General features: G+C 42.5%; 1 protein-coding gene across 4 annotated transcripts in view; it reads right to left on the bottom strand.

Moving 5' to 3' along the window:
- LOC141096891 (chloride channel protein D-like) overlaps window positions 1-14,005 on the bottom strand; it is a 346,533-nt gene that overhangs the window by 165,146 nt on the left and 167,382 nt on the right. For all 4 annotated transcript variants that reach the window (XM_073583783.1, XM_073583784.1, XM_073583781.1 and 1 more), the window contains exon 13: window positions 6,282-6,453. In XM_073583783.1, the coding sequence (XP_073439884.1) occupies window positions 6,282-6,453 (172 nt within the window). The remainder of the gene's footprint in view (window positions 1-6,281; window positions 6,454-14,005) is intronic.

Here is a 14,005-nt window from a genome sequence, read left to right as displayed (position 1 = left end):
CATATCCCGCTGACACCGGCCCGGTACCGAGTACCCCACAGCCCTGGGAGGGTGACCCATTTCACACATCATGATATTTCCGGTACCGGAGATGTCAGTGTCCGTGTGTGTAATACTTGCGCCATGCGTGTAAGCGCTGTTCCCGGCGCCGGGTACTGAACACTGCTCTCATCATTCTCCCCTGCTCTTCTGGAGATCAGCACAAGCAGGGGAGAATGATGAGAGCCATGTTCAGCACCTGGCGTCATGGAACAGCATTTACTTTAACGCTTCTTCCCTGGTGCCGATGCATGTCACATGGATGACATCCATGTGTGCTATGCGTATGCACATGTGCTGGATGTTTTGTGTCCCGTGCTGACATAAAAATTGGACATGTCAGCATGTTTTGCCCATGGACAGATGGTTCGTGGAAACACACTGACATGTGCACAGACCTATTCACTTGAATAGGCAAATAGCACTCCATTTCTCCCGAGTCCCTCCGCATGGCCGCACAATGGTATAAAATTCTGTGACACACCCATGGTGTCAATATGATCACTGCACCCCTATATGAATTCACTGAGAGGTGTAGTTCGTAAAATGGGGTCACTTATGGGGGTTTCTGCTGTTTTGGCACCTCATGGGCTCTCCCAGTGGGTCATGTCACCTGCAAACCATAACAGTAAAATCTGACGCTCCTTCCCTTCTGAGCTCTGCCATGTGCCCAAACAGTGGTTTACCCCCACATATGGGGTATTAGCGTACTCAGGACAAATTGCAAAATAACTCTTGGGGTCCAATTTCTTCTCTTACCCTTGGGAAAAAAATTGGGGGCGAAAAGATAATTTTTGTAGAAAAAATATGATTTTTTATTTTTACGACTCTACGCTATAAACTTCTGTGAAGCACTTGGGGGTTCAAATAGCTCACCACATATCTAGATAAGTTCCTTAGAGGGTCTAGTTTCCAAAATGGTGTCATTTGTGGGGGGTTTCCACTGTTTAGGCACATCAGGGACTCTCCAAACACGACATGGCGTCCGATCTTAATTCTAGCCAATTTTGCGTTAAAAAAGTAAAATGACGCTCCTTCCCTTCCGACCTCTGCCATGCGCCCAAACAGTGGTTTACCCCCACATATGGGGCATCTGCATACTCAGGACAAATTGCACAATAACTTTTGGGGTCCAATTTCTCCAGTTACCCTTGGGAAAATAAAAAATTGGGGGTGAAAAGATCATTTTTGTGGAAAAAATATGATTTTTTTATTTTTACGGCTCTACGTTATAAACTTCTGTGAAGCACTTTGGGGTTCAAAGTGCTCACCACACATCTAGATAACGTCATTGGGGGGTTTAGTTTCCAAAATGGTGTCACTTGTAGGGGGTTTCCACTGTTTAGGCACATCAGGGGCTCTCCCAACGCAACATAGCATCCGATCTCAATTCCAGCCAATTTTGCATTGAAAAGTAAAACGGCATTCCTTCCCTTCTGAGCTCCACCATGCGCCCAAACAGTGGTTTACCTGCATATATGGGGTATCAGCGTACTCAGGAGAAATTTCACAACAACTTTTGGGGTCCAATTTCTCCTGTTACCCTTGGTAAAATTAAAAAAATGGATCTGAAGTACATTTTTTATGAAAAAAAGTTAAATGTTCATTTTTTAAACATTCCAAAAATTCCTGTGAAGCACCTGAAGGGTTAATAGACTTCTTGAATGTGGTTTTGCGCACCTTTAGGGGTGTAGTTTTTGGAATGGTGTCACTTTTGGGTATTTTCTATCATATTGACCCCTCGAAGTGACTTCAAATGTGATGTGGTCCCTAAAAAAATGGTGCAAAAATGAGAAATTATTGTTTAAATTTTAATCCTTATAACTTCCTAGCAAAAAAAATTTTGGTTCCAAAATTGTGCTGATGTAAATTAAACATGTGGGAAATGTTACTTAATAAGTATTTTATGTGACATATCTCTGTGATTTAAGGGCATGAAAATTCAAAGTTGGAAAATTGTGATATTTTCAAAATTTTCACCAAATTTCCATTTTTTTCACAAATAAACGCAAGTAATATCAAAGAAATTTTACCACTGTCATTAAGTACAATATGTTAAAAGAAAACAATGTCAGAATCACCAGGATCTATGGAAGTGTTCCAGAGTTATTACCTCATAAATGGACAGTTGTCAGAATTGTAAAAATTGGCCTGGTCATTAACATGCAACCACCCTAGGGGTTAATGAATTTGGCAAGCGGGTGTAGCCATGCCCTGTTCCACCATTCCTCCTCCAAAGCTCCTGCCCATTTTCTGGAGCTTCCTGAAACTGATGTGAAAACGTCAAAAGGCGCTAAATTTTTCAAACTGAAAATTCAACAAAAGTAAAACATTGCCACTAGCAATAAGCAAATCTTTTGAAAACCAAAATTTGCCAGCTGTGCCGAAATTTGGCAGAAAATTTCATTTGTAGAGAATCAAATCACCGCAAATTAAATGATTTATTCCACAGCCTCCAATTGGACTGGAAAGATGTGTATCGGAGATTGAATTTCAGCAGCACACTGTTAATGAACGCAGCAGTTGTCAGCTGTGTCTGTTTCTAGCCCTGCTCCATGGAAATAGTGATTCTACTATTTCTTATGCCCTATCAACTAAATATATCTTATTCTCTTTTTCTAATGCACTAATATTCTTCACTGCTGTGCTGTCACACACTATATATAAAGTTTCTTTGTAAAGTTTCTTCAGTGTTCTCTCTTCTTATCACTTTCACTAAGCTAAACTGTGATGCCCACTCACTATCCAGATTCAGCAAAAATGGTGGCTGCATTTCCAGATTCTGCTTTTGTACAGTCTGATAATTCTTCCTGTACTAGTTTATGTGATGTGATTACTGCAAAGCATTGTGCGGAAGCTTGTTAATCTGCACAGTTGATCATGTGGTCATTCTCTGGATGATGTAATCTTCCACAATGTGTAAAATAGCCATATTTCCATTTTAGGCAGTTCACGTGAAGAAAATCACAGATTCTATGAATTCACTGGATTCATCGAATTCCAAAAATAATCAACATAAATTGGATTTGCATCAACTCGAGTTGCTCATCTATGATAGTTTTAGAATTAATCTTCATTGTTGAAGTGTTAACATGGAACTACACAACTACTCATACAGAACAAGGGGTGAAAATAAAGTTGCCCTTGGGTTAATTCCCCATTAGGTAACAAGTGGAAGGCAGAAGAAGCAGCCATCTATGAATATAGCTGCTTATGCTGCCTGGAAGGGGGCCATTCCAATTCCCTTTCAACATGGTCATTTTCAAATCATACAAAATAGATGCCGAAAGACAGCTGCATCCTGATGACAGGTGAGAACAGAGTGCAATCTCTTTTTGGCAGCTCAGATTTTTTTCCTGCATTTGCCATAGAGGTTCTGGTACAGGGGCAAGAAGTTACATGTGAGCAACTCATATTATCAGCACTAAATATCACAATCATTGGAATGGTATTGACTTGACTCTTTTGTGTAAGGCGATTTACAGGCACTCATATGTAGATTCTGTGATTAAAGGGGTTGTCCAGGATGTTTACACTGATGGCCTATCCTTAGGATAGGCTATCAATATCTGATTGGTGGGGGTGTGAGACCAGCATCCCCATCACTCAGCTGTTCCCGATGTTGGTGTCAGCCGGATCTGCTCAGTTGCAGAGCTGCACAGCTCCACAAACAGAATAGTTTCCATGCCCAGGGTACTGCAAATCGACCCTCAATTGATTTGAATGTGAATCAGCTGTGCAGTACCCAGACCCAGCCATTATATAGTAGACAGAGCTGTGCTGTGCAGCTCTGCAACTAAGCAGTCCTGGTTGCTGTCGACACCCAAAACAGCTGATTAACAGGGGTGCAGGGTGTTGCACCCCCACCAATCACACAAGTGTAAAACAAAATAAGATCTTTTGACACTGAAGGCTATTCTGGGCAAATGTATCTACTCTACAGTGTCTCCAATAGTTAGTCTCAGCTAATGTTAAGAATGTAGGCAGCAGAACCTCCATAATAGTACTAGTTATATTGTGTTTATAATGGTGCAGAAGAAAATTTGTGAATGATCTCATAAGTGTACCGGTAACAATGTCTCCAAATAGATTTAAAGAGGTTGTCTGGGACTTTAACATTGATGGACTGTCCTGAGGACAGTTGTAAAAGACTCACTGCCAGTTATAGCAAACACTTGATTGCAGTTGTTGCTGGCCCAACCAGTTATTAGGTTTAGGGGGCAATCACTTTTTCACACAGGACCCTGCAGGTTTGGATTTCTTTTTCTCTTAATAATAAAGACCTTCATTTAAAAACTGCATTTTGTGATTACTTGTGTTATCTTTGTCTAATATTTAAATTTGTTTGGTGATCTGATCCATTTAAATGTGGCAAACATGAAAAAGAATAAAAAAACAGGTGGGGGGGTAAACACTTTTTCACACAACTGTATTTGTTGTAGCCACCAGTGAACAAGAGAAGAAGGTCATGTGCTGCAACTTAACTCCTATATTCATGCACATGTTGTACAATAATTAAATGCCATGAATAATTGTGTTTTCATAGAATACTGTATGATTTGGAAAATGGTCCTTCAACACCACATACAAACTACATCTATCACCTGTAATAAATAGCCAACTATTTCTTTTCACACAAATTCTTTCACATTGTTTGCATTGCTTCTTCCCAAATGGAAGATTATAAATTAAAAGTCAAGAAAAACAACATTTTGGATCCAGTTAGCAAATATGGATAATATGTATGCACTAGACGTTCTTTTAAGAAATGTTTGCCACATTTAAATCCAATGTCCCATAACACAACCTTTTAAATTCCATCCAAAAACTAACACATATTTTCTCTGGGGCTGTCATTTATTATGGAGTTGGAACTGAGCAGTAGCGTGAATGACAAAATGGAAGTAATAATCTGACTACTAGGAATGTAACTGGGTAATGCATCCTCTAATGTATCTACCTGAAGCTGTGTTTTTAGCTTTCAACTCGGCTGGGCCTGCACAATGTCCTGATTCTTTGGAAATAGTTTACTACAAGTGTCAATGTTTAAAACATATAACCTTATCTTTGTATGGACTTATCCTGTACATGAATTAAAGGGGTTATCATGGACTATATAATTTTGTTACCATCGGCCTAAGGGCCCCGTCACACATAGCGACTCACCAGCGATCCCGACAACGATATCAACTTGTCAGGATCGCTGGTGAGTCGCTACATGATCGCTGGTGAGCTGTCAGCAGCTTCACCAGCGATCAGCACCAACGACGCCGAGCGGGCGCATCGCTGTGTACGTTAGTTACCATCGCGCTGATGCAGGGAGCTGGTAACTAAGGTACACATCGGGTTTCTAAGCAGCGCGCGTCACTTAGAAACCCAATGTGTACCTTGGTTACCAGCTCCATGCATCAGCGCGCTGGTAACTAAGGTACACAGAGGGTTCCAAAGCACAGTGCAGATCGCTGGTCTCCCGCCTGTCACAGGCAGCGATGCGTGCTGGCCAGCGGGAGACCAGCGCTCAAAACAATGTCCAGGGCTTTCCAACAACGATCAGCGATACCGGCAGGGGGGCCGGTCGCTGATAGGTGTCACACACAGCGATCTCGCTGGTGAGATAGCTATTGCATCACAAAACTTGTGACTCAGCAGCGATCTCGCTAGCGAGATTGCTATGTGTGACGGGGGCTTAAGAACTAACAGGCAGATAGTGGCTAATTACCTGCCTTTTGTGCACGGAGGACTGGGCGAATCACTAGCCACTATCTGCCTGTTGTGCACTAACAGGCAGATAGTGGCTAATTACCTGCCTGTAGTGCACAGAGGTCTGGGTGAATCAAACCAAGGGTGCCATGTCTCCGGCTGGTGCAGTACAGTGAGTACGACCAAGAACAAATGGAGGAGTGAGGACATCCGAGGTGAATAAAATTAAATGATTCTACAGTATATGGGGCCCATTATACTGTATGGAGCACTATATGGGGCTCATTATACTGTATGGAGCACTATGTGGGGCTTTTATACTATATGGAGCACTATATGGGGCCCATTACACTGTAAGGAAGAAACATCTCTGGCGGCATCCATGGCTCTTTTGATTAGCCAACTTAGCGTTATGCCACAACAATGATGTTACAGCAGGCCACTGATGGAAAGTAGAACTGTGGACATTTCCAGACCTGTCTACCTCACAGTATTCTATAATTTACAATCAATTTAGTTAGCAAAAGTCCATATGTACTTACCATAATAACAGTTAGGGATATGGTCAGTCTGGAAACACCACTGAAATAAGCAGCTGAACCTATTGCTGCAAACAAACCAGGGTCAATCCATTTCCCATACTGATCAGTTCGGACTCCAAACAAGTATACCATAATTATCCCAACAATCCTGCCGAGCAATGCACCAGTGTACCTGTAAAAGCGGAATTGTGACATGAGATACCAAGCTTAATAAATATATATTTAAATTCAGTATATGGATTAACGGATAGAAAAACCTTTGTGCTACATATGTAAATATACTTATTTATATATATATATATATATATCACAAATAATAAACAGTTACAAGTAAAATTATCCACCTCCTAATTACATTTAGTAGCAAAATGTACTGTACTTACTTTCTGATGTTTTCTATAAACCAATCAAACAAAAATAATTTAAATTCAGCACAACTAGTATATCAAGTGTTTTTTTTTCACATTGAACACAAAATGCCACTTTTAATGATTACTGCAGTCTCAAAATAATTCAACCCCTAATTCAACCCATTCATAACAAGCATCTTTAGAACTTATTATAGCATATTTGGCTGTTATGACCTGCAGCAAATGTAATATATTGCTAAACACCAGCTTATGGCAGCATTAGCCATTCCTGGTAAGTCAGGTTGCAAGGTTCACAGAGTTGATAAGACAGGGGTTGAAAAAGTTAAGAGAAAAGATTGTTATCTTGCAAAAGCAAGGAAAAGAATCCAAAAGCTATCAGAGGCATTGAATGTACATAGAGAATTAAATTTGTAAGCAGAGTTCACAAAATCCCTTCAGCTAACCAAAGGAGCAAAACTAGAACATGGTGGCTAGAACATGGTGGCTGCTTGGTCATGCTGTGGTGAGCAAGATGGATTCAATCAAGTATCAGGAAATTCCAGGAAAAAACATCAAGCTTCTTGTGAGGAAGATCACTGAAGCTTGGGCATCCTTGGACCTCTCCACACAATAATGACCCTAACCATGCCTGAAAGTCCACTAATACTTCACTTCAGAAACGTCCAGGAAGATTTCAGAGTGGCTATCAGACATCTGACAGAAATCCCATAAATTAGTTTGGGGGAAATTTGAAAAAGGTGATTGGAGTACACAAACTGAAGTATATTAGTGATCTGAAGGCCATTGACTATGAGGAACATTCTAGGATTCCCCAGTAACACTGCCAGAAGTTGGTGTGTGGCTATGCATCACACTTGCAGCAGGTCATAAGAGCCAAAGTGCACGCTACTAAATACTAAAGATGCTTGTCAAGAAGGGGTTGACTAATTCTGAGATTCCACTAGCAATTAAACATGGCATTTTCTGTTATATTAGTTGTGTGGAGCTATTTATATTGTTCTTATTTCATTGGTTTATTGCAAAGAGCAGAAAGTTTGTTTGTTTTGCTAATAGAGGGTTATCTAAGTTGAATGACAACTTTAAGGGGGTTTTACACTAAGCAATATCGCTAGCAATATCGCTAAAACGTCACCGGTTTTGTGACGTTATAGCGATATTGCTAGCGATATCGCTATGTGTGATACTTACCAGCGACCGGCTCCCCCGCTGTCCATCGCTGATCGCGCGAGAATGTCCGGCTCCATTTCTCGTCGGGCGCTTCCTGCTGAGACTTCCTGCTGTGACGTCCAGCGACGCGTGGAGGCGGGCGGGAGGACGTCTGGATCGCTGTGTGTGAATGGTAAGTATCGTGCGCTGCGTCGCTGCTGCATCGCTGTGAGATCTTTCTGGATGAAAGCTCACTAGCGATCATTTAGCGATGCACCAGCGATCCTGACCGGGTCGGATCGCTGGTTGGATCGCTGGTGCATCGCTAAATGTAAAAGGGCCTTTATTTATAACATTTATAGGGAATGGTATAAACAACAATTTAACAAATACATAAATATTTTACTAAAGTAATTTAATTACTGTGACCAAGTGGTAACTGTATGAAATGTTCTCTGAAAAGTGGAGATGGTCGCATAGCAACAATTCCAGATTTTGTCTCCTCTAGTTTTCAGCAGTGAGAGCTTCTGTTGCTACTGAATTTTGTCACAGACCACAAGACCTGGAGGGTTATTTGTCTGCCACAAATTAGTCAAAACCAATGCAATGGCTGCATTAATTCTAAGGGAAGTATTCTCTCTCATTTCATTTCCGAGCTAGAGTTTCTAACTGACCATATTTTTCTGGACAATCCACAAAAATAAGGCACTTTTTTCCCATCGGTAAAAAAAATATTTGATGCGTCCATGATTTTATCATCATTTTACACATCAGAGTGAAGGATGTCTTCATATCGTAATGATAGGTTGTTATTGTTATTACCGTATATACTCGAGTATAAGCCGACCCGAGTATAAGCCGACCCCCTAATTTTGCCACAAAAAACTGGGAAGACTTTTTGACTCGAGTATAAGCCTAGGGTAGAAAATGCAGCAGCTACTGGTGAATTTGAAAAATAAAAATAGGTACCAATAAAAGTAAAATTAATAGAGACATCAGTAGGTTAAATGTTTTTGAATATACATATTGAATCAGGAGCCCAACATAATATTCCATTCAGTTCATGACAGCCCCATAAGATGCTCCATACAAAATACACCCCATATAATGCTGCACAAAGGTTAATAATGGCTCCATAAGATGTTCCATAGAATAATATGCCCCATATGCTGCTCCATAAAGGTTATGGCCCCATAAGATGCTCCATAGATTATGCCCCCATATGATGCTCCATAGATTATTCCCCCATATGCTGCCCCTATAAGATGCTCCATAGATTATGCCCTGTTGTGAGTTCATTTTCCCCTTCGTCACTGAGGTCTGGTGAACTCTCTATTCTGGTAAAGGAAGGTAATGAGCCTGATTATCAGGCACCTGAGTCTAATGAGGATGACTGGCTGAGTGGAGTCACGGACTGGATATAAGGCTGCCGACGCCCTTTTGCCCTGCGGGCGAATTCTCTGTTAGCTTGGGCCCCGTCTTTGCTCAGTCTATCTTTCTGTCTGTGTTAGTGTTTTCATCTTGCTTCACCGTCATTATATGTTGGGGGCTGCCTATTGCTTTGGGGTCTGCTCTGGGGCAGTTTAGATTTCCCCTTTCTTTCTTTAGGCCTATTTAATTCTCCGGCTGTGATCGAGGGGTCTAGGGCATCGTAGGAACCCCCCATGGCTACTGCTAGTTGTGCTGATAGGTTCAGGGGTTTGCAATCCGATAGCTGCCAACTTCTCTGGTTTTCTGGACTTAGCTAGCATTTCTGTTTTTGCCTCCTACGGTGACTCAATCATAACAGAATCACCCGCCATACCGCAGACCCTAGGGTACTCAATAGCAGGAAAGAATTGTGCTTAAAAAAAAAAAAAAAAGGTGTGTGTATATTCTTTCCTCTATATCTCTGAGGCCGTAGGGGGAATTTTTTTTTTTCTCAATGGAGATAAAGCAATTGTCTGATCGTGTGGAGCAGCTCGCTGCGGAAGTGCGGGGAATTTCTGCCTACCTTGCTCATTCGCATGCTGTTGAACCAAAGATCCCTACACCTGATGTATTTTTTGGGGATCGATCTAAATTTTTGAGTTTCAAAAATAATTGTAAATTATTTTTTGCCTTGAAGCCTAACTCATCAGGGAGCTCCGCGCAGCAGGTTAAAATTGTCATCTCTTTGCTGCATGGCGATCCCCAGGATTGGGCGTTTTCTTTGAAACCAGATGATCCTATTCTGACTAATGTGAACGCATTCTTTCAAGCTTTGGGATTGTTGTATGACGAACCTAATGCTATTGATCAGGCTGAAAAGACCCTGTTGACATTGAACCAGGGTCGAGATTCTGCAGAGTTGTACTGTCAAAAGTTCCGAAAGTGGGCGGTCCTTACTACCTGGAATGATAATGCCTTGGCTGCTCTCTTTCGGAAGGGTTTGTCAGAAGCCGTAAAAGATACTGTGGTGGGATTTCCTGTTCCCTCTGGTCTGGACGATTCTATGTCATTAGCCATTCAGGTTGGTCGGCGTTTGAGTGAACGCAGGATTGCACGAGAGGTGTTGCCACCGGTTGAACAGATGTCTGAACCTATGCAATGTGATAGAGTTTTGTCTAAGGCGCAACGTCAGGAGTTCAGAAGGCGTAATAAGCTGTGTTTTTTCTGTGGAGATGCCTCGCATATTATTTCTGTTTGTCCTAAATGAGAGAAACGCTTTGAACACACGTTTTCTGTTGGTGGTGTTCAACCTAAGTTTCTTCTGGCAATTACTATGATCTGCTCCCTGTCCACATTTTCCGTCAAGGCTTTTGTGGTTTTGGGAGCAGCGCTAAACCTAATGGACTTGGATTTTGCTAAACGTTGTGGATTTCCGATGACACCCCTGCAGACGCCTATCCCTTTGAGGGGGATTGATGCTACTCATTTGGCTAAAAATAAACCTCAGTTTTGGACCCAGGTAGTCATGCGGGTCGCCCCAGACCATCAAGAAAATTGCAGATTTTTGGTGTTGCATGGTCTGCATGATGCCATTGTTCTGGGGTTTCCCTGGTTGCAAATTCATAATCCAGTTTTGGATTGGAAATCTGTGTCTGTGGTGAGTTGGGGTTGTCGGTGTGCCATTAGTGAGGCTCCGGTTTTTTCCACCTCTCCTCAGTCGCATGATGTTCCTGACTATTTGGCGGACTTTTATGATGTATTTAGTGAGAATGAGTCTGCGTCCTTGCCTCCTCATAGGAGTTATGACTGTGCAATTAAACTAAGCCCGGGGTGTAAATTTCCCAAGGGTCGGCTCTTCAATTTATCTGTACCCGAGCACGAGGCTATGCGGTCCTATATTAAGGAGGCGTTGGAGAAGGGTCATATTAGACCATCCTCTTCACCCTTAGATGCCGGGGTTTTTTTTGTGGCCAAAAAGGATGGTTCTTTAAGGCCTTGTATTGATTATCGTGCCCTCAATCAAATTATTATTAAATATCAGTATCCGTTACCCCTGATTTCGGATCTATTCTCTAGAGTTAGAGGTGCTTGCTGGTTTACCAAGCTTGACCTCAGGGGGGCGTATAAGCTTATCCGCATTAAGCAGGAGGATGAATGGAAGACGGCGTTTAATACTCCGGAGGGACATTTTGAGTACCTGGTGATGCCTTTTGGGCTCACTAATGCCCCTTCTGTCTTCCAGTGCTTCATGAACGATATTTTCCGAGACTTTGTCGATACATTTTTGATTATCTATCTGGATGATATTTTGATCTTCTCCAAGGATTGGGATTCTCATGTGGAACATATTCTGACTGTGTTCCGGATCTTGAGGGAGAATTCCCTGTATGTCAAAGGATCGAAATGCCTTTTTGGAGTACAGAGGATTTCATTTTTGGGATTTATTTTGTCTCCGTCAACTATTGAAATGGACCCGGCCAAGGTACAGGCCATTTATGATTGGGTTCAGCCCACTTCTTTGAAGGCCCTCCAGAAGTTTTTGGGTTTTGCTAATTTTTATCGGAAATTTATAGCAAAATTTTCTAGTATTGCCAAGCCATTGACTGATCTGACTAAGGCTAATTTCACACTTGCTTTTTTTTGCAGCGCGTTTTTCCCACAAAAAAACGCATTGAAAAAACGCATACAAAAGCATACAACTGCTGCGTTTTTTTCAAGCATTTTTATGAGTATGCATGAAAAAAACGCAGCGTTTTTATGCGTTTGTATGCGTTTTTAGTGCGTTTTTACCGCGTTTGCGTTTTTTCCAAACATTAGGTGGCCCCTCACACTAACCTAAACCATGACTTTACTAACCCTAACCCTGACCCTAACCCTAAACCTAACCCTAACCCTAACCCTGACCCTAACCCTGACCCTAACCCTAACCCTGACCCTAACCCTGACCCTAACCCTTAACCAAACCATACTTAACCCTAACCCAAACCCTAAACCCTAACTAACCCTAACCCTGACCCTAACCCTGACCCTAACCCTGACCCTAACCCTAACCCTGACCCTAACCCTGACCCTGACCCTAACCCTAACCCTGACCCTAACCCTGACCCTAACCCTAACCCTGACCCTAACCCTTAACCAAACCATACTTAACCCTAACCCTAACCCTGACCCTAACCCTGACCCTAACCCTAACCCTGACCCTAACCCTTAACCAAACCATACTTAACCCTAACCCAAACCCTAAACCCTAACTAACCCTAACCCTGACCCTAACCCTGACCCTAACCCTGACCCTAACCCTTAACCAAACCATACTTAACCCTAACCCAAACCCTAAACCCTAACTAACCCTGACCCTAACCCTAACCCCCCTTAACTAACCCTAACTCTAACCCAAACCCCTAAATTCCATGGTTAATGCCACCCATAGACTTATAATGGGTGTCTTGCTGTAAAAAAACGCATTGCGCGCGCATGCGTTTTTTTGAGGCAAGTCAGACGCCCAAAAAATGCAACTGGATGCATTTTGTGCGCCCGAGCGCATACCGCAAAAAAACGCATGCGCGGAAAAATGCGTACAAACGCATGTGTATGCGCACATAAGCGCATCCCATGCAAAGTATAGGAAAAAAAACGCATGCGCTATTTAGCGCTAAAATACCGCGAAAAAAAACGCAAATGTGAAACCAGCCTAAGAAGGGTGCTGATGTGTTGAATTCGTCTCCGGAGGCTGTTGCTTCCTTTCAAGAGCTGAAGCGAAGATTTACCTCCGCCCCGGTTTTGCGGCAACCTGATGTCTCACTCCCGTTCCAGGTAGAGGTGGATGCTTCTGAGATTGGTGCAGGAGCTGTTTTGTTCCAAAAGAATCCTGTAACATCTAAAATGAATCCCTGTGCTTTCTTTTCCCGAAAGTTCTCTCCATCTGAACGTAACTATGATGTGGGGAATCAGGAACTGTTGGCCATGAAATGGGCATTTGAGGAGTGGAGACATTGGTTGGAGGGAGCTAAACATCAAGTTGTGGTCCTCACTGACCACAAGAATTTGATTTACCTAGAGTCGGCTAAACGCTTGAACCCTAGACAGGCTAGGTGGGCCTTGTTTTTTACACGTTTTGATTTTGTGGTCTCTTTTCTTCCTGGAACTAAGAATGTCAAGGCAGACGCCCTCTCTAGGAGTTTCTTTGCTGATTCTCCTGTGGTGACCAAGCCTGCTACCATCTTAGGCGAAGGGGTAGTTCTTTCTGCCATCTCGCCCAATTTGAGACTTGCGCTGCAAGAGTTCCAGGAGGACAAACCTGAGCATTGTCCCAGTGGAAAGTTGTATGTTCCTGACCAGTGGAAGAAGAGAGTGATGTCTGAAGCTCATTGCTCTGCATTGGCTGGTCATCCAGGTATTTTTGGTACTAGAGATTGGGTGAGTCGCTCTTTTTGGTGGCCCACCTTGTCTCATGATGTCAGGAATTTTGTGCAGTCCTGTGGGACTTGCTCCCGGTCTAAATCTTGTTCTCGCTCTAGTGGGTTGTTGATGCCTTTGCCGGTCCCCAGGAGGCCATGGACCCATATTTCAATGGATTTCATCTCTGATATGCCGGCCTCTCAAAGAATGACTGTTATTTGGGTGATTTGTGATAGGTTCTCTAAGATGGTTCATCTTGTACCACTCCCTAAGTTGCCATCTTCCTCTGAGTTGGTGCCCCTGTTTTTGCAACAGGTGGTTCACTTACACGGGATTCCTGAGAACATTGTATCTGACAGAGGAGTTCAGTTTGTGTCTAGATTTTGGAGGACTTTCTGT

The sequence above is a fragment of the Dendrobates tinctorius genome, unplaced genomic scaffold, assembly GCF_039654945.1.
Source record: "Dendrobates tinctorius isolate UK_male_01 unplaced genomic scaffold, ASM3965494v1 ptg000081l, whole genome shotgun sequence".
Lineage (NCBI taxonomy): Eukaryota > Metazoa > Chordata > Amphibia > Anura > Dendrobatidae > Dendrobates > Dendrobates tinctorius.
This window is presented reverse-complemented; position numbering and strand designations above follow the sequence as displayed.